Below are 21,079 nucleotides of genomic sequence, written 5' to 3'. Positions count from 1 at the left end.
TAGCGCCAGGGATTACATTAGATAATTGACACTGCAGGGTGAAAAAATAGGTTACAAAATCGTGGGATTTTGTGGGGGAAATAAAAAAAAACTAGAAAAAGTGCCCCCCGGGGCACAGGTCTCCACCAGGGCAGGTCAGGTTGTGGCCTCCTGGTGGCGCTATAATAAGCCAATATGAAAAGGGTGCCATTTCTTCTTAAGCCTTGGATGGCAATTGGATTATTTGAGGCATTCTGTTCTAAAAATGTGTTTTGCAAAAATCTACCTGTTGGTGGCGCTATAACAGGCCAATGTGAAAAGGGTGGGATATATTCCTCAGCCTAGTAGGAACGTCTGTGAAAGATGTCACGTATAAATTGCACGCTGCGTTCATGATTTGAGGCTTTTTGTTCAAAATGGGCCAATCCTGTAAACTTTGAAAGCCAATGTTAGCCAATCAGGATGGAATATGAAATATCGGAGTCTTGAGCACATGACTATAGAGATACTGTGTAACGAGTAATATCAAAAAATGTGTTTTACAAAAGTCGCCCTCCTGGCAGGGCCGGATTTAGCCAGCCCCACTCAGGTGGGCAGACATAATTGTAAGGGGGGCGACTCCGCCGGCGCGGGTGAGGTGTCAAACCCACATTGGGTGGGCAGGACGCACGTTTGGGTGGGCTATGCCCACCCCTGCCCCCCCCCCCTAGAACCGGCCCTGCCTCCTGGTGGTGCTATAACAGGCCGTTCTGGAAGATTTGGGGCAGAGGTTCATCGTTGGAATCTTGGGAGTGTGTGTGCACAGTTTGGCATCGACCGGGTTAACGGTGCCGGAGATTAGCTGTACACAGACGGACACACACACACACACACACACACACACACACACACACACACACACACACACACACACACACACACACGGACGGACGGACGGACGGACACGCACACACACACGGACACACACATACACACACACACACACACACACACACACACACACACACACACACACGGACGGCGTGTAAAACATACTCTCTCCCCATGCCGTCGGCCTGGTGGAGACAAAAAGAAGAACAAAGGTATCTACAATACTAACGGGACCGTTTTCCACCTGTTTTCACCCCTCAATGCCTTCTGACAGAAATACAAGGGGTTGGGCCATGCATCCAGCAAGCCCAACCCAGTAGTCACTTTGAGTGGCTTTGAGCACACAAAGCCACGGGTGAACATGTACTGTATGTCGGACATTACTCCTAACCCTAACCGCAAGCACGACGCAACGCATGTCGGACCAAAGTAAACTTTACTTTATCCGCAAAAAAGTTGTTTGCGGTGGACACAAAAATTATGACATGAGCAGGATTCGAACCCAGGAGGTAGGGATTGAAAGTATATTGCCTAACAAGCCATGCTACAAGCTGGCTGCTAGAATGCTTTTCCAGAGGGTGAGAACCCTAAAGGGCGAGGTCGCGTGCGCACATCCGCCTGAGTGACGGCAGACGGCAGACTGCTGGGCGAGCGCTTGCACTTTGGCATGCGGGGTCAGATCAACATATGGAATGAATTATGTACTGGAGTGTGTCTTGAGTGTACAGGGTGTAGGAGCCAAAACATATACTGTTAGCCTACATGATTCTCACTTGGTTGGTGATGGGTGTGGGCACCGCATTGGCGCTTCACTATTGGTGGGAGCGTCTCTGTGGGTGGCCACCAGATAGGTAGCCTCGGAAACCCAGACGTTTTTATTTCCAGGGAGAAAAAAGTCTGGGGCCGAGTCCACTTCAATTCGGCATAGAGTAGCGCAAACGTCGCTCACTCTCTGCTGATTTCTGATCGTCTGCACCTTTGTTAAATTGACGTACACATGCGCACACGTACACACACACCCTCCTCTCTCTCTGTCGCTCTAATTAATTAGTCTCATGTCCTGCAGCTGTGTGTAGTTTCTCCCGGCGGATCCTGCCGGGAGCTGCCTATGCCATAGAAAGCATAGGTGAGTTCCAGTCTACCAGATAGGTGACAAATACAGGTATCTACCAGCTCACTCTAAGGACGCTTGAACTTGGAGGCAGGGTGAGCTGGGAGCGATACATTTTGTTGACCGCACTCGCACTTTATTGATATTTTGGTTCATTCACGTTTTGTTTGCTCACTGTTTAAATTGGCTTCTTTGCACATATTTATTACATATATATATGTATTGGAAATTGTATTGTGATATTTGGTGCACTGAATAACTATATAAACATTTTAAACTTATGAGCTCGTTTGGACATGAATCATTTTGTCATTGTTTGTGGCGCGTCATTACAGTTTGTATTTAGCTCCCAGGTTTAGCCTGCCGGCATGAGTAATTTATTGGGAATTATTATCAGCCATTACACAGGGTTTGATGAGGTCAGATCAACATATGCGATGTCAGAACAGGAAGGACAGGTGGGGAGGATCAACATATGGAATGTCAAAACAGGTAACTCCATATATGGAGATCTAAGGGTTTGAGGTCAGATATAGAGTTGCTGGCTGGCTATATACAGATCTAGGTGATGATCCAGTCTTCTCCATGTATGGGTATCCAGGATTAGATGAGGTCAGTGTTGTGATCTTCATATATGGAGATGGCCATATGGTGGCGTGACGTGTCACGAGGCATGACCATAAATGGAGGTGTGATGTCACAAGGCGTGACCATATATGGAGGCATGATGTCACGAGGTGTGACCAACATATATGGAGGTGTGATGTCATGAGACGTGACCATATGGAGGCGTGACAAAAACACACACACACACACACACACACACACACACACACACACACAGAGAGAGAGAGAGAGAGAGAGAGAGAGAGTCAGACACATAATTATAAATATGGATTAATAAGGTGTTAAAAGCTATATACTCGATAGTAGGCTACTCTTTGCTATAGAGTGTTTGTTCAGTAACAGAAAAATGTATTTTCAGGGTGGGACTGGGATAATTTTGCATCCAATCAGGCTCAAGTGATGACGCAAAGAAACGCATAGAAACCCATAATGAACCTTTTATCCACAACAACTGGACCCCAGGAAGAATAGTCTCCACTACGGTGTAGACTAATAGAGCGCCGAAGTCCTGACGTCACTCGTCCCCTGGTTCTGCCTGCATGGAAGTCATTTCTCTATGGAGAATAACATGGGGTCATCTTCGTTTCATATAAGCATTGTGGTCCAAAAATAAACAAGCTGTCTCGCCGTTATTGTCAGGGAGGTGTCTCTGTTTCGTTTGCGACAGTCAGTCACTCATATATGATACAGTCTATTTCTAGCGAATGTAACTAATTCAGTATAGCAGTAACAATAGCGTTTTCTCTCAGTCAGTTGATTCTTCATATCCATATGAGTGAAACACCCAGGATTTTTCAAACACAGTTCTTATATGAGGCGATCTAAAATCCTCCTATGGGGATTACAATGCAAAAAAAAAAGTACATGAACCTGTGGATTTGTGCCCTCTACCGATATTGACATCAGACTTCGGTGCTCTATGGGGATCTTAAATAAACTAAACTAAACTAAACAACCACATATTTGGCATGGCAATGAAAGATAATGATTTTTCAGACCTATAGTGATTCAAAGGTGAATTTACATCATTGCTGCACACCAAACTACAAATGTCACGCAGAAGAAACAGTAAGTTGCTTCAGTTTTGAGGGAATATCACCAACATCAACTGCCCATTGTAGATTTTTGTATCCTCTATCACTAAACCCGGGTGAAATTTACCCTAACATCTGCCTTTTTGTAAAAAAACAAAAAAAAACAATGTGGGCATAGATATCTTCTATGACGTCACAAGCATCCTGATTCCTGGAGGTAGATCCCACCCACCTCAGACACCATGCAGCAACATTATGAAAATTACTTAATTATTGTCTCGACTAAATACAATAGTTTTGTAGTTTTATAGTAATTAAAATAATTGTATGATTTGAAGTACTCACATGAAATTATACAGATTGGTGCAACCGTCATCTTAACAAGTGACTGAATGCTGCGTAGTTTGACCCTCTGCTTCTCGTTGCAGACAGTGTTCACTTCCCGTGCGGTGAGTTGCTCAGCCTGTCAACGGAAAGTACAGCAAGTTCACACGTTTACAGCGACTTCACGCTCACATGTCTCGCAGAAGAGCATGTTTCCATTTGGCAAAATTTAAAACTGACGATAAGATAACCATGTGCTTGTTATGACTTCATGTAGACACTACAAAGAAGGCAGTGCAGCTGCACTGATCGTGCTTGCGGTGGCAATTGTAACGAACATGCTTGCATGCCTCTTGTTTTTTTCATGATTCTGCATTTGCAGTTTGGCTCAGCAACAAAAAAACTGAAAATATTATAAAGTTTTTCTTTGGACATAGTTTCTTTGGACATCAGTCACAGCACAGCACATAGATAGAATGAGAGCAGGGTGGACAGCAACTGCAGGGTTCAGTAAAATAAATAAAATGAATTATAGACAAAAAACACTTATATTTAGTTGATCCTCAGGGCTCTGTACTCGGGTCCGCTAGTATTTGCCTCTGCACCAAATCCATTTACGGACACCAGCTGATCTGCAAGCTCATGACGTAACCTATTGTGTTGCAACAATGTGAGCTTTGTCAAGGGCACTTCCTCTTGAAGGCAAGTGCTAGGGCAATGGTTGGCTGCAATGTGTGCCCACACACATGGATGCACACGCACATGGATGCACACGTACGCACGCACGCACGCACGCACGCACGCACGCACGCACGCACGCACGCACGCACGCACGCACGCACGCACGCACGCACAGACACACACACACACACACACACACATGGCAGGGTTATTTGGTTCATCTGTGACACACATTGAGTATACAATTTTGTTTTTAATGTATTGAAACACTGCAACAGTTAGACTTTTATAAAACCTTAATTGTTGTTTAACTACACAACAAAGCTACTAATCATAATAGTGATTTACTCACAGAGGAGAACGCAGGGCAATATATGAGCCATATCCTCTCCTGTGATGAACAATTTAAATAAACGTGTCTACTTCCTGTTCACACGGAAATAATACATACTGCTGTGAGAAATACAGAGAGAGAGAGAGAGAGAGAGAGAGAGAGAGAGGGAGGGATGGAGGGAGGAAGGGTGATGGGGGTGAGAGAGAAGCTACACTTCATGTCGTGAGCTCAGCATATTTTGTTTTAACTTCTTTAGTAAAATCAGAAGTGTGTTTCTTTGAAGAAAGATGTAGAAAGACAAAGTTGTGATCTTATTCAGTGCAGGTATAAACCAATGTTAATTGTCTTATGCAGCAGTTTAGAAGTAAAGGGCGTAGATTAGGGGTGGGCAACTTTGAATATGGAGAGGGCCACTGCCAACTACAGTTCCACACTGACTCCAGAGGCAGGGCCACATGGCATATACTGTCGTATCAAAAATAGAAGATCTACAAGCTCAAAGCATGTCACACTGAGTTGCATTTTGAGCTCGTAGATCTGCTATTTTTGCTATATTTGAATTGAAATCCTGAATGTATTGTTTTGATATGTTGGAATTGGAATCCTGAAAAGTAAACTTTTTATTTAATTTCAAATGTGTTTAGTTAACTTTATGAACTTAAATGCAAATACATTGGACATAAAAAAGACAATACAATTGTAATACTAGTCATTAAGCTACTAATTTAGACTTAAGTAATTAAAGCGGGTCATGTTTGCATGTTGGGAATTGTAACAGCTGAAATCAATAATATATCAGAATTCAGATATTAACCTGCGGGCCACATTAAGTGAAGGTGGGGGCCACATGTGGGCCCCGGGCCGCCAGTGAAAGTACACGTCCACCACTGTGGAGTCTAGAGGTTTGAATCCACCGTGGAGCATCTGACTTGGCTGAACATTAATATACCAATCCAATTAACTGGCAAATGACCAAAAATTGGTACTGTTTAAAGCCCAAACCACACCAGTTGCAACAAAAACAGTTTTAACTGCACCAATGCAACTCCTTCCAACTGTCATTGGAGTCTAGATAGCTGTTGGTTGCAAGCAGGCGTTGCATGGCTGTCACGATTAAAACCAGGGAACACTGGTGGCTTTTAAAGTAAAACGATCCAAAAGGTTTCCCTTTGGAGTAACCATTTGAGTCTATCACACATGCGAACCGACATGGTGATAGGCCCCGGTGCAAATATTTTGTTCACCAAGAAGGACTCGACAGTGATGTCACTGTTATGCAATGCGGAAGTAGGCTATAGTACGGACTTGAAGCTGTTTATAAACCAGTCAGTCAGTGACATCACTGACTAATCCTTGGTGTTACTCTTCATGCGACCGAGTCAACTTTTCACTATAGTCTCGGTACCCAGGCTTTATTTTCACCGTCGCCTTCCTTTTTCTTTCTTCTTCTTCTTCTTCTTCCTTCTCCTTCATGGCCATGGGCCCCCACGGCGTCTGGGCCTTGGTGCATCGTTGATATTTGCACACCTAAACCTAACCTTAACCCATGTCTATAATGACTAGTCTAAACTAAGTAGGCTATGCACCCCGACAGCCGGCGGGTCATTTGGGTCGTTTTGTGCAATGCTTTATCTGACTCTGCAAACAATGCAGTTTTAGGACTGTTCAATGAGTTCAAATGGGACCATAATATAGATTTTATTGGTTCATTTGACAGAATACAATGCACAGTAAATATATTGCAAATAGTTATAATATCATTTACATACAGTATGGTCCCTGCAGAGGAGTGTCATCGGTAGCACTTACATTTGGAGCATGGAATTGGAATCAATGGCACATGATTTAAAACAGCATTATATGTATAAAGCATAATAAAAGTTACATTTTATATCCTTGGCACCTAGTTACGAACATAACATCAAACATGATCAAAGCCATGTGATGACAATAAGATTTCAATGAAACAATACGTAAAAAAAGAAAAGAGCCATAGACTTCGTTCTAACATCTGCAGGACTGTTTTTCCCTTCAGCCAGTTTTCTTCACCGACCTGAAATTAAATAGCGTCATACAATTTAACATACAATTAAATTTAACTTCCAAAAAGTCACATGCATTGCATTTATACACAGAGAGATTCTGTATAGTTCCCAACAGTTACATTTCTCCCACCACAATTTCTGAAGTTATTTAATTTTTACTCTCATAATTACATATGATATCGCTTTTTGCTTTCACCTATATGTGTCTTGCTTAGGTTACACACATGGACAGATGTGTATGTTGGCCTTCAGCTCTGTAAAGAATGTTAACTATGAAGTCATTCTAACTCAAGGGACCACAACTATAAAGACAGTGGTGAACCACAATAGCCTTACACAGCTATTGATGAACAATATAAACAGTTTACAGGGCATCACCATGTTCATAGAACCTTATCATTGGTCAGTGGATGCACAAACATTATGGTTTATGAACCATGCATGGCAGATCTCTCTCTTCTGCGGTTAGTTTTACCACTACCATTCACCACCCATCACTCACTGCTACACTGAATCAAATAGAGTTTAGATCCCTTCGAAAATGACATGATACATCTCAATCCTTTCAATAATGTTACTATAAAGGTACCAGTATTTGGTTGTCATAACAACTACTGACAATGGAGAAGTACGTTGGCTAACACTTAAATGACATGGCAAGATGCTAATCAAAGTGACACATGAGGTCTTGAGGAAACGGCTAGTTAGTATAGGTTATGAGCAGCATTAGCTCTGCATGCTGTTCTATATGAAGACAGAATCTTACCGAGAGATGTCCCTGCTTTGACCTGAGAATAAACTGTATCTTCACTCTGCTCTGGAGCTGCTGATGAATGTCAATACACACACATATTAACAAATTATAAGTAGAGCACCCAATTGTGGCAGCGGTGGCCGAACGGATAGCGGCGCGGTCTAGATACCGGAAGGTTCCCAGTTCGAACCAGCCGTCCGACACGTTAAAATTACCACCGCTGAAATGCCCTTGAACAAGGCATCAACCACTACGATGAAATGTGTTCTATGAGCAGGGCCTGGCTGGAAACAAGTTCTTGAGCTTAGCCCAGATACCCTGGGTAAATATAGATTTCATTTCATTTCATTTCATTTCACATCCACAATGTTGATTCAAGCTGTTTCAATCTTTAACCATATTAATATGTCTAGCTGCTGCTGTAGTTTTAGTATTTTCTCATTATGTTTCAAAGTAACAGATGCATTGTAGAGCTATATATAACTCCTATAGTATATTGTGTATATTGACAGTGCATGTAGGTACATGTCACGTACCTTTCTTATTCCTGTCTTTGTTTTGGTAGTTAACCTGGGCGTACGTCACATCTGCTGCTACAAAACACAGGTCAGAGCAATAAAGCATTAAAACCTGAACTTTTATTTGATATATTGAATTAATTCAGTTCAATTCACAATATACACTTTGGCTGCTTCTTTCAAAGTTACTATTAAGTTCTCTGAAGTGTATTGCACAATGCACACTATGTTGGAGGTAAATAATTAACCCTTAAAAATTACACCAAAACAAAATGTAATGCATGTCGGATATTCATATGAACAATTTACTGATAGGAACTGAATATTACCTGTGTGTGATCCAGTCTTCACTTCAGAATACAAAGAACTCTCAAATGGATCAGCGGGTTTCTCTGCGGAAGAAACTCTCTGTTAGGAACACTTGTATTTAATGTATATGTTTAATAACTACGTAGAAATGATTTTACACTGTTATGAAGACACCCCGTGTTGTGTATGACAATGTAGTAGTTGAGCTCATTCATTTAGGACTATGGGAGACTAAAACAATACGACAATTTATTGTCTTAATGGATCCTCATGTCATGTGCATATTTGACATCATAACACACATGCACGCACACTCTTTACCTTTACTTTATTTGTTTATTTTGACGAGACAAAGGATATTAATTGGACTGATCACGCACGCACACACGCACGCACGCAGGCAGACAGACAGACAGACAGACAGACAGACAGACAGACAGACAGACAGACAGACAGACAGACAGACAGACAGACAGACAGACAGACAGTGGTTGTTAAATACAATCACCACTATACAGTCCATAATCTTAAACTATGTTTGTTTGCTCACCATTCTTTCTCTTGCCCAGATGTTTGACTTCAATCTCTGAATATGTCACATCACTGGACTCAGCGGCAGCCTCGTCTGAAAAACAAAGAAATATGTAAATTCATATCTTCTACACTGTGATGATATAAAATCTAACAGCGTCCACTCATCTAAACAATAATGTGATACATGATGTGCTACGTACTGTACATGTTTACATCGTGGCTTGAGAGCCTTAAGTTTGACTGTTTCATTGACCTTGGTTGGTTTATATTGCTGTCCAGATGAGTTGGTTGAAACTATCTGTAAATATTCCATTTGCCTGTGTGTTTGTTTCATCAAATCAAATCAAAATCAAATCAAACTTTATTTATAAAGCACATTTACAAAGACCAAGGGTCAACCAAAGTCCTGTACAGGATCAAATAAAGGAAGAATAAGACAAAAATAGCATGGTACAATTGGAGGCCATCGATATTGTCTTTTTATTTTTGCTGAGGTTTGCGTGATCTGCGCAAAAGGACAGTTAACCCATTTTGGTTTTAAACATTATGTTATAATTTAGCTATTGAAAAATAGCAGATCTACAAGCTCATAGCGCGCCACCGAGTGGCGCGCTACGAGCTTGTAGGTCTGCTATTTTTGAAAAATCGTGAAAATATTTATTTCAGAAAACTGGAGGATTTAGAAGGATTTTTTTAAATTTTGAGGTCAGGCCTAAATGGGTCAAATGATAAGGGACATATCGGTGGCACCCAACTGTATAACAACACAAACAAAAGAGCAAGAGTTAAAAGCCATGGAGAAAAAACAAGTTTTAAGAGAGGACTTGAAAGCTCCTATAGGGAGCGAGCAGACCTAATCCGCAGGGGCAGACTGTTCCAGAGTTTGGGGCCGGCCACTGAGAAAGCTCAGTCACCTCTAGACCTGTACTTAGTTGAGGGCATAGTCAGAAGCAGCTGGTCAGCTGACCTCAAGGACCTGGCTGGGGTGTATGGATTTAGAAGGAGTGATAGATACTGGGGAGCGAGCCCGTTTAGGGCTTTAGAAAACAAATAATACAATCTTAAAATCTATTCTAAATCTTAACAGGTAGCCAGTGGAGTGAGGCAATTGTTTGGGGTAATTGTTTGATTGTTTGTTTGTTTGTTTGTTTGTTTGTTTGTTTGTTTGTTTGTTTGTTTGTTTGATTGATTGAAAGGCTTACAATGCTGAAGTGGGGAATGGCCGTCTGGACTTCCTTGCCGATTGGTCCTCTGGTCCACTGCTGAGTGCTGATTGGTTCCCTGGAACCTGACAGATCTATTTCCAGGTAAATATTTAGCATCATAAAGTAGTGAATACGAGTTAATGTGATCGTGTCTTAAAGTAGGCTACACACAGATGACCCCCTCATAGTTGGGTGGTTGAATAAGAATCCATTGATTCATCAAGGTTTTTATTCTATACAGATTGCTAGTCCTACACCTATTCTCATATCATGAGGTCATAATACAGTATCAGGGACAGACAAACTGCACCAGTGTATCATTTTCTCCTGGGTTCATCTACAGGTGTTTCCTTGGTTTGATGGTGGATTTAGACTCATTCTGGTGCTGGTTAGCGGACATTGAAATTTTCATATATTTATTATTATCTTGTGCCATTCCCATTAGCCATCAGCGTTAGCTTGGCCCATCTCTATCTTTGTACACACAAGCTTGTCATGCCAACTATAATTTGCTACTGTCTAAGTCTATTAATTAACCCCTTCCATCGCCTGTAACACCCTCAGTGGCCTTGTGGTTAGAGTGGCCGTCCTGACATTGGGAGGTTGGGGTTGAATTCCCCCGGGCGGGTCATACCAAACACTATAAAATGACACAATGCCTATCCCTGCTTGGCAGCTGGTTGGCACTCAGCGTCAAGGGTTGGTTTGGGGGTAACGTTCCTATGGCATATGCATCATGTCCAGGGGAGGTATAACAGGTGTGTACATCAAGCCACCTCACGCTACAAACACAGGAGATATGATCCTGAACTACAGTATGGGCCACTGTTGTTTCCCAAGGCTACTTATCACTGTCTTGTAATACTAATGTAAGAGCTTCCAGTTGACTAAGGATGAGCTTCCAGTTGACTAAGGATATTAATTATCGGGAACAGACCTATACAAACATATAGATCAGTACTTACCTGACACAACATGGATCTGTAATTTAAAAACAAAGAGTAAAATATGTTAAATAGTGTTTTACATCCAATATATTACAGACAATGATGTATCCTATTTAATGGTGGAGACTGAAAGTTATTCTCTGCAGTTGTTTGGTCTTTATGTGGCCATAAAGAAAATAGTGTTTTACACAACATTATTGTAGGGATAAACTATGTTTGAGTGGTTCTCACCTTTAGATGTTCTGTATCGATACAGCAGCAGCAGAAGGACGGTGAGTAGAAGAATCACAACAAGTCCTACAATCAACCACACTACATGTGGAGAACTCTGTTCAGGTACAATCACTGGAGGTTGAGATCCAGTCACTGAGGGTTGGGTAGATCCAGTCACTGGAAGTTGAGATCCAGTCACTGAGGGTTGAGTAGATAAAGTCACTGAGGGTTGAGTAGATCCAGTCATTGAAGGTTGAACAGATTAACAATTAATACAAAAAGAAAGTAAAACATAAATGGGTTCACAGTATACCTCTTACTGCCATCCAGCTCTGTGGTGACTCTCCTCCAGAATAGTTACACTTGTAGAATCCCTCATCAGACTCAGATACAGCAGGTATGATCATCTCTCCATTGGTGTTAGTTTGGACCGGTTCTTCATTTCTATAAAAGTCCACGTTGGAGAGAGACGAGTGTGTTCTGTGTTTGCATTGAAGAGTGACTTCATGCCCCTCAGCCACAGGGTGAACAGGACTCACCAGGATGACAGGACCATCTGTAAGAAGTAAAACAAATAAAAAATAAACACCCCATATGCTAGGATTAATATGGGGTAATACAAAAGTATATTGTAACGTTTAGCACCCTGAGCTGGAGTCGAACCCCGGCCTCCAACTCAGTAGACAAGGCAACAAGCAACAAGCTGCGCCAAGAGAGCTAGCTCCCTTGGAGGAGCAAGTTACGGCCGGGTCTTTCGCAGGGTCGTTACAATATGTAATGAGTTTATGGAATTCAACAGTATTGTTAGGTATTGAATGAAGTAACTGGACTCACCATATACTGTGATGTTGACAGCATTGCTGTACTCTCCCAGTCCAGACTCACACCAGAACACACCTGCACGTAATAGTTTGTTTTGATAACCGTAGTTCATCAATCTCCATTCAGTAGATGTAACCTCACATCTCACTAAGTAAGACTTAGAATTATGCTCAGAGAAGAAGTGTTGAGTTCTGTTAGAACTCACTGTGAGAGAACCTGAAGAATGAGCATCTAAAACACAACACAGGGTCAGAGGTCAGTGGTTAAAAAACAGTGTTGCAATGACAGTAAACTAAACTCCTTCTGAGAATGTGAGCGAAAATAGGAAAAGTTGCAAGTAAGTAAGTAAGTAAGTAAGTAAGTAAGTAAGTAAGTGCAGAGGCTGTCATGTGGGCTATCTAAAAATCTACCTAGAAGTTACAATATGTAAAACAAACTCACCACCAGACCAGACAAACTGAAGTTCACTGTAGCTAGTGTAATGAACTGGGTCTCCTCTCCCAGCTTTACACACATATCCTCCTGTTCCTGTAGGATCATGAATGATGAAGGAACCTTCTACAGTTCCATTGAGGCTACCAGGTAAGAGCTTAAGGTCATACATGTAGTTGTTGTGTGAAGGTTTAGGAACAGCTCTGTACCAGTAGAAGCTCCAGTCTGCAGATGATTCTTTAACCTCACAGCTCAGAGTCACTGAGACTCCAGGACTCAACCATGGAGGAGACACACTGAGAACAGGCTGGGGTTCTGTTGGAAAGTACATTTATCTGGATTAAAAACACCTCTCAAAGTCACTCCTCTAAAGTTCAATTCAAGAATTCTTTTCACAAATTCTATCACACATGTACATACCAATTATACTACGGTTAAAAATATATCAGTAAGACGCCCTAAAGGGTGAAGTCGCGCTGAAACAACAGAGCTTCTTCATACGGCACAGTTACGAAGCAGGAGTTAAACTATTAATCTGCTATCTGTGAGGTCAGATGTAGAGTTGCTGGCCGGCTCCATATATGCAGATGTAGGTGATGATCCAGTCTTCTCCATGACACACGCCGTATATAGAGCATGTCTTGCGTGTACAGGGTTTGATGAGGTCAGATCAACATATGGAATTAATTCTGTATTGGCCATATATGGAGCATGTCAAGAGGCGTGACGGACGCAAGATGCTTTTCATAGTAAACTCTGACCTACAGTAGCAATAATATGCATTTATTAAGTGCATCCTATATTAAAATGGGCTAATGGGAGGGCCGTTTGGCAGGCGGGTTAACCACGGTCACGTCACCCTGTCTCAGACATAACCATAAACAAAGCTGATACACCCATATAGTAGTAGGCATGTCATATTACTCAACCATAAACAAACGTGAGGTGGCGCGATGTAGCGTGTGACCGAACTCTAGACATGAGGGCCGCATGGCGGCCGGACCCTCTAGTAGCCTATATTTACCTTCACAAACAACACCAGCATCTTTACTGTGAGCACAGCGAATGGCTCCAATCCAAGAATGGCTGCACTGTGAGAGACTTGATTCACGGCCTGAACAGCTGACCTTTTTCTTCCAGATGCTCCCAACTCCCGGTCCGAAGAATGCATTCTTCTCTGCTGACAGAGCTGTTCCACAGCCTAACTGTCTACACACTACCTGGGCATGATTCATATCCCACACATCATCACACACTGTCCACCAACTGCCATCATCGTAGATCTCTACTCTGCCAGCACAGGCATGTGGTCCGTTGACCAGCCTCACTGGAAAAAAAACAAACATAAAACATGAAATTTAGCGTTATTAGAAGAACAACTGAAATGGATTGTGTAAAATGTCATAAATACTATTTGTTTTCCCCCCTCTTCTTTAAATCAACACTCCTCCTAAGACTCCAGACCTCCTTCCCAAACTGCTCCCAGATCTGACATCTTGCCACCCCCCTCCGTCTTCCATGATAATTCCTAGTTCCAACTATATAACTAACTATAATAGCAGTGATAATAACAAAGATAATTAATTTTCCTTTTTGTGCCATTTTTACCAACTCCATCACCAGGGCAGAAATGTTACGGTTGTACATTGCATTTGAACATTGCACATGCACATGTTTTTTTTTTGTAATTTGCAGAAACATATGGTGACAAGGCTGTTTTTCACATGACCCTGAAACAAGGAAGTGGAAGAATAAACAATGCCTCATCTACCTATCGACGATGCTAATACGGACTATCCAAATGACCACTATTGACTATTATTCTATGAAAGCTAACAACTGTGCATGTATTAAAATGAATTGTGTATTACAGTATAGCAGGATGGTAGGAACACATCAGATGACCTGTCTATCACTACCCATAATGCCTTGCATTGACGTTGTCTCACCTGTTTGAGCAGGTCCACAGCAGACGAGGAAATACAGCACTGTGTGGAGAGAGAGAGGGAGAGAGAGAGAGAGAACGAGAGAGAGAGAGAACAGACAAAATATGTTAGTAATAATCAGGAGCATTTACTGTAGGACCAGACAGTGGCCTTGTGGTTAGAGTGTCCGCCCTAAAACTGGGAGGTCGGGGTTCGATCCCCAGCCCGGTCATACCAAAGACTGTAAAGATGGGTGCCCTGCTTGGCACTCAGCATCAAAGGGTTGGATTGGGGGGTCAAATTTACTAATCAAATGATTCCCGAGCGCGGCACGGCTGCGGCTCACTGCTCCAAGAGATGGGTCAAATGCGGAGAACAAATTTCACTGCGGTAACGTGTGTGACAAATCGTATGACTTTGAGGTTCAGGTTCATTTATTTGTTTGTCTCCGATGGGCGATTTGGTTTACAGCAAAGCATAACAGGCAGACACATGAATCACATACAATACAGTAAAAAGAACATGGTACACATAAAAACAGGATGGCAGATCAAGGTTTCAGTGTATAGCAATGGAAATTCATAACAGCGACAAAGTTACCTCCTCCTCCTATCGTCGTTTAAGGCCTGGATAGACACAGTCAGGCACGAAGGAGAATTTATACCTGTTACTTTTGGCCCCTGGAACCTTTGGGCGAAGGCCGGAAGGAAGCAGCCTGTACTCAGAGCTGAGGGGATGGGAGTTGTCCGTACAAATGGACTTGGCTTTCTTAAGCACCTGTTTTTTAAAGACATGATCCAGGCTACTGAAATGTACTGACATTTTACCAAGGTGGTTTTCGTCCTTTATGTTCAGGTTTCCGTACCAGCAATGATGGAGAAGGAGATAATGTGTGTGTGTGTGTGTGTTCTGTTTTCCTCTCTCTTATACATTATTTTTATCACTTTCTCATAATGACTCTTGATCTCTTCCTCTCTTTTTCACACATTTTTGAGGGTCGCTAGCCCCGCCTATATACAGGTTTAATGTTTGTTTTTAGTTCAATGTTTGTTTTAAGAACGCCTTTGACAATGAAGGGAAGATTTACGTCATATTGTCTCTCATTACGTCATATTGTCCCTCATTACGTCATATTGTTTCTTTATTGTTAACCCATTTTGGTGTTAGCATCATGTTATGCTTTAGCTATTAAAAATAGCAGATCTACAAGCTCATAGCGCGCCTACGAGCTTGTAGGTCTGCTATTTTTGAAAAATCGAAGAACGACTGACATAGAAACATAGCTTTTTCAGAAAACTGTCAGGATGTAGAAGACATTTTTAGAATCTGATCTCAGGTCAAAATGGGTTAATGGCATTTAATGTTTATGCACCGTTTGTTTTACATCATCATTACATCACCTAATCAACATGTTAGACACAAGTTAGACTTTAATATATTAGCGCCCCTCACTTCACATGGGTGTGATTTTTTATTTTAAACCTGGGGACAGTTTGCTCTCTCCACAGCAGGGTGAGGGGAATGTTTGCTGTGAGGACCTTCTATGATACAGACACACAAACTGTTGATGCTGCTATGACTTGACTAAATACAGTGTAATAGTTAAAGTAAACTAAAAATAAGAATGAAAAAACTACTCACATGATATTTTGCAGGTTGATGCAAACTTCATCTTCACATGTGAAGTAACGGAATGCTACACAATTATAGTTTGCTTCTTGTTGGCTGCAGTGTCCACACAGTGTCCTGTGTGGTAAGATGCTATCAGCCTATCAGCAGAAGTTCACACTTTTGGGTATGACGTGCATTATGTCCTAAATTCTCATGAAATGTCTGAGGACATGCATCGGTTTCCTTCTGCTGTGGCACGTTATTAAAAGTTCATAGCTATACTGTACATACTTATTTGAGAGTGATATGACGACTTCATTTGCATTTCTTTTGTAGCTTTTGTGACAGCATTCATCATCATACTATGTAGACCTAGCCTTTGAGTTAAGAATGTCAATAAGAATGTCAGTTCCATTGTCTCTTCAAGCTGATTTATCAGCAAAGGGGAAAACAAAATGACCTAGCCTAGTGTAGCATTAAACTTGACCCTGTCTTACCGAAATACTCTTTCCTTGGCCCTCCCAAGGAAGCTTAGAGAAGGAATGGTCATGGTCATGTGACTGGGCTGCGCCATGACACGGACCAGCTCATAATAAACATTATTTCTGAACAATTTAGACCTTTGTATAATCGGTTCAGGAATATAAAATAAGACATATTACATGTTTTCTAATCACTTGCTTTTCGATGTGCACAGAGTGCACAGTAGCCTATATAATTTTATTTGAGGATCTAAACAGCAGCAGGTATCGGTTCTGTCTCGGATGTATCGAGATATTTGGCTGCCAGACAGGAAACTGTGGACATTCTTGCGATACTTTGCACGTTCAGAAACAATAGCACCCTTTTTGCTCTTTAGATACCTCTGCACAGTTACACAGTGTACACATTGAAAAGAAACACAACAGACAATAATGTGTTATATGTCTTCTGTTATTTTCCAGAAGCGATTACTTTACAAAAGGTAAATTCAGAAATAGTGTTTGTTCATGAATTGGTCACTGCATTCTGCCAAACTTCCGGTTGTAGTTTGGCTCCCATGAAAGCATCCATGAATGTGACCAGTCACGTGACCATGTCCCTTCCTTCTGTAAGCTTCCTTGGGCCTTCCCCAAAGTGATAACAACAAATTCAAAGTGGTACGATTTTGTCTCACACGTTACCGCAGTGAAAAGTTTTCTCTGCATTTGACCTATCTCTTGGAGCGGCTAGCCGTGCCTCGCTCGGTATGACCGGGCCGGGGATTGAACCCCGACCTCCCAGTTTCAGGGCAGATACTCTAACCACAAGGCCACTGTCTGGTGAAAGATTTATGCTAGCGCGAAACGTTATGCAACACAGGATCTCTCTGGGTTGGGAGAATGGCCTCGGCCAGCCTGCTTTAATACCCAAGGGGTTTAATTGGGACCAGGTGTGTCAATCCCAAGACACACCTCAGCAGGCCCTCTCCTCCAGGAACAGAAAACATAACAATTAGTATCAAACCAGATGAACCACACACACAATCATGGGATGGGTCATTACAGTGAGCCGCCTCAATTGCTGTGCTGTGGAAAAGATAACATATACGAGGAAAGTGAAATCTATGATAAGGTTTGTGGCGCTTTTACCAAACTTAGGAGATGTAAATGGTGCATTTACAGTATATAGCACCTTTATCCAAGGTGCCTTACAATGATTGAGCATTACATTCACCCATTCACACATACACTCATACACCGACGATGTCGACGGAAACCATGCAAGGCAGGTGTTCATCGGGAGCAATTAGGGGTTCAGGGTCTATCATTAATGTGCGTAATGGAAATGAATTATTCCATTGAATAATTGGAATAATAATAATAAGGCAATGACTGGCAAGGATGTGTGGCGAAGTAATTTCTGCCACGTGCGACGAGGTCGGCCGGGGCGCCCGGCCTGATGGAGGGGAAGGAACTGGTTGGTTGGAATAACATGTTCCTTCCACGCGCTACGTCCAACCGGGGGGGACTCCCCCCCCCCCCCCCCCCCTGTCAGGTGATAAGAAGCGGCCTGCTCACTCCTCATGCATTGAATGAAGCATGAGCTCAGTTCTTGGCTCGCCCCAGGTTGGCCCAGGAAAAAAAACAGGAAACCTTCCAGTTCCTAAGCGACCTCCGGAGCAATTTGAGCTACTAAAAGTATTGGACGTGCTTTGAAATGATAATGGAACTACCTCATGAACTGATGTGACTGTATGTATTGTATGTATTGAACGCTGTTGCATTTTGCTCTTTGTGTTGATCAGATTTCGTTTCAATTCAATACTTTATTTGATTGTTTACTGTTACTGTAGGTGTCTGGTGTTTTTCTGTTTTCTGCTTCTGTGTAAGATACAGTATGTCTAACCATTCTGTAAACTAATTGTCTCCAGTAAATATGTGGGGCCTGCAGTTGTGTTCCAGAGTTAGAACATCATCTGGTGACTCACAAACACATAGCAGTTAGAACACAAACACACACGTAGAATCAAACCAAATACTACAAGCCTTGTCTGTCACTAAATCACACAAAGAGATGATTTCAACACCAGTGAACCAGACATACACAACTGGACAAACATATGGAATTGCACATTTAAGCCACATGGTGGCAGCCAAAGACCACTAACATGATGCATACACACCATAGCATCTTAATAGCCTAATAATATAAACTGATAGTGTAATAATGTAATAATTGACCCGTTGAGAGCATACAGTATGTACTGTAACACATGTTAATGTGATCTTGACTGAGTGAATAAAGGCAATATTAATACAATACATTTTGTTGATAACTTCATGTGGGTAAAATTCACGTGCAATCACGTTTCACATTCTCACTTGACTGCCGTTTTAAAATCACGTCTAATTCACGTTCTAATGAAACAAACTGAAAACACAAAGATCTGACACCTTGTTCACATCCAATGATCATTGATTTTCTGAAGGCAAAATGAATCCATTTATTTACTTCACATTAATGGTCAACATTACATACAAACATTAAGACTTTAATATCTACTGTAAAATAAAATACTTGATGCAGAATTATTTTAAAGACAATCTTCCATAGGTTAATTAAAACTGTATAAAATTGGTAAAAATCTAAGTTTAAAATCTTTCAACACAGACAATATTTTATCTGATATCTAATGAGATTTCTTTAAAACAGCTATAGTCATTTAATTTGATCTTTCCCATATTTGTATTGCTCTACAATGAAGAAACTGTAAAATAGGCTGTTAACATTTTCTATAATGAATTGCATTTTTATAGCGCTTTTCCAAGTGCTCAAAGCGCTTTACAATGGTTCATTCATTCATACATTGGGAGGTGAAGCGGTGAACAGTCGACGCCAGCGTCCTCACATCCCACATTCACACACCAGTGGTGGCGAGCTCACACCGACCGACTCATTGGAGGCAATGTAGGCTTCAGTGTCTTGCCAAGGACACTTCGACATGTGGACAGGAGGAGCCGGGATTCAAACCTCCAACCCAGGGATCATTGGACGACCTGCTCCACCTCCTGAGCCACAGCCGCCCCATCTATGTTCTGTGTGCGTGTGCGCGTGCGTGCGCGCGTGAGTGAGTGAGTGAGTGAGTGAGTGAGTGAGTGAGTGAGTGAGTGAGAGAGAGAGAGAGAGAGAGAGAGAGAGAGAGAGAGAGAGAGAGAGAGAGAGAGCGAGCGAGCGAGAGCGAGAGAGAGAGAGTGAGAGAGTGAGAGAGAGAGAGAGAGAGAGAGAGCTCCACTGCACAGTGAGGTGTTGAGTTGTCCTACAGTGAGGTGTTGAGTTGTCCTACACAGTGAGGTGTTGAGTTGTCCTACACAGTGAGGTGTTGAGTTGTCCTACACAGTGAGGTGTTGAGTTGTCCTACACAGCTGTATCTACGGAGATGAAACAAAGTTACAGTAAACATTTTAAACAGGATACTCAACATACAGTAGCCTAATGGAGTCTGCCATTTTATTTTCTGCTTTTACTCAATTTTGGAATATTACAACATGCCTATTGAATTTATTATTAGCCTACAGTATTCCTGTGAATGGCCGGCCACATAATACAGTCATTAAGGTTGTCAGTCAACCTAACGTGTGTACTGTAGTGTATGTGACCTGAAGTATGTTTCCATTCAATAACATAGTAGGCTTTGTGTGTGTGTGTGTGTGTGTGTGTGTGTGTGTGTGTGTGTGTGTGTGTGTGTGTGTGTGTGCGTGCGTGCGTGCGTGCGTGCGTGTGTGCGCATGCGTGTGCGCCAGAGAGAACTATAGAGAAAGAGAGATGCAAGCAGGAGAGAGGCAGACGATATTTAATTGCTCAAAACAATGTGCTAAACATTGCAGGACTCAGCTGCTTCATATATACATATCAGCAATTGAGAATTAAATTATATATTTAAATAAATATTTAAAACGTGTATACTGTACCATTTTCATAGTCTGGATTTTGGATTACGCCATAGACACTTGTGTCACCTATAAGGAAACCAACAATCATTAATGTGGTGCTTATTTGTGTTAATTCATAAATGTTTCACACTAATCATTCTGCTAATTAGGAGAAAAAATGACTGGCAGACTTGTAACTACTACAAATCATTTTTTTTGTTTAATAAATTAAGATTTACTAGAGCGGTGCCCTGGGGCCTCTACAGTGGTGCCCGACCCGTTACGTTGGAAATGCATGGCCCACCCAGATATTATGTCTGTGTCCCTTTTATTCCCATATATATGTCAGGTATGCCCAAATATGGAGTATATACAATTTACAATTTACAATTTAGGCATTTAGCAGACGCTCT

General features: G+C 41.8%; 1 protein-coding gene and 1 long non-coding RNA gene across 4 annotated transcripts; both read right to left on the bottom strand.

The window, feature by feature from the left end:
* Positions 1 to 6,739: 6,739 nt before the first annotated feature.
* LOC306918911 (uncharacterized protein) lies at positions 6,740 to 11,937 on the bottom strand. 3 transcript variants are annotated; one of them, XM_079531752.1, is made up of 9 exons: positions 11,799 to 11,937; positions 11,504 to 11,707; positions 11,291 to 11,306; positions 10,323 to 10,417; positions 9,137 to 9,211; positions 8,607 to 8,669; positions 8,296 to 8,352; positions 7,772 to 7,831; positions 6,740 to 7,013 (listed from the first exon to the last, which is right to left on the bottom strand). In XM_079531752.1, the coding sequence occupies exons 1-9, from the start codon at positions 11,890 to 11,892 to the stop codon at positions 7,006 to 7,008; spliced, it is 672 nt and encodes a 223-aa protein (XP_079387878.1). In that variant the 5' UTR covers positions 11,893 to 11,937; the 3' UTR covers positions 6,740 to 7,005. The 3 variants fall into 3 exon arrangements, with proteins under 3 accessions (XP_079387878.1, XP_079387879.1, XP_079387880.1); XM_079531753.1 differs by having other exon boundaries at positions 7,772 to 7,828; XM_079531754.1 differs by having other exon boundaries at positions 11,504 to 11,683.
* Positions 11,938 to 12,846: 909 nt separating this feature from the next.
* On the bottom strand, positions 12,847 to 14,730 carry LOC306918904. The gene is made up of 3 exons (XR_013789430.1): positions 14,689 to 14,730; positions 13,764 to 14,066; positions 12,847 to 13,054 (listed from the first exon to the last, which is right to left on the bottom strand). It is a non-coding gene; the product is annotated as an uncharacterized lncRNA (long non-coding RNA).
* Positions 14,731 to 21,079: the final 6,349 nt, after the last annotated feature.

This window comes from Electrona antarctica (genome assembly GCF_951216825.1).
Source record: "Electrona antarctica genome assembly, contig: scaffold_116, whole genome shotgun sequence".
Taxonomy (NCBI): Eukaryota; Metazoa; Chordata; class Actinopteri; order Myctophiformes; family Myctophidae; genus Electrona; species Electrona antarctica.
This window is presented reverse-complemented; position numbering and strand designations above follow the sequence as displayed.

What these genes read in the sequence shown, in the direction of transcription:
- LOC306918911 (XM_079531752.1), bottom strand. Translation starts at nt 11,892, where the DNA reads ATGATCATACCTGCTGTATCTGAGTCTGATGAGGGATTCTACAAGTGT. An exon ending in GAAGACTGGATCACACACAG is followed by an intron (nt 8,353 to 8,606) that starts GTAATATTCAGT and finishes TGTGTTTTGTAG; the next exon opens with CAGCAGATGTGACGTACGCC. An exon ending in CAAAGACAGGAATAAGAAAG is followed by an intron (nt 7,832 to 8,295) that starts GTACGTGACATG and finishes GACATTCATCAG; the next exon opens with CAGCTCCAGAGCAGAGTGAA.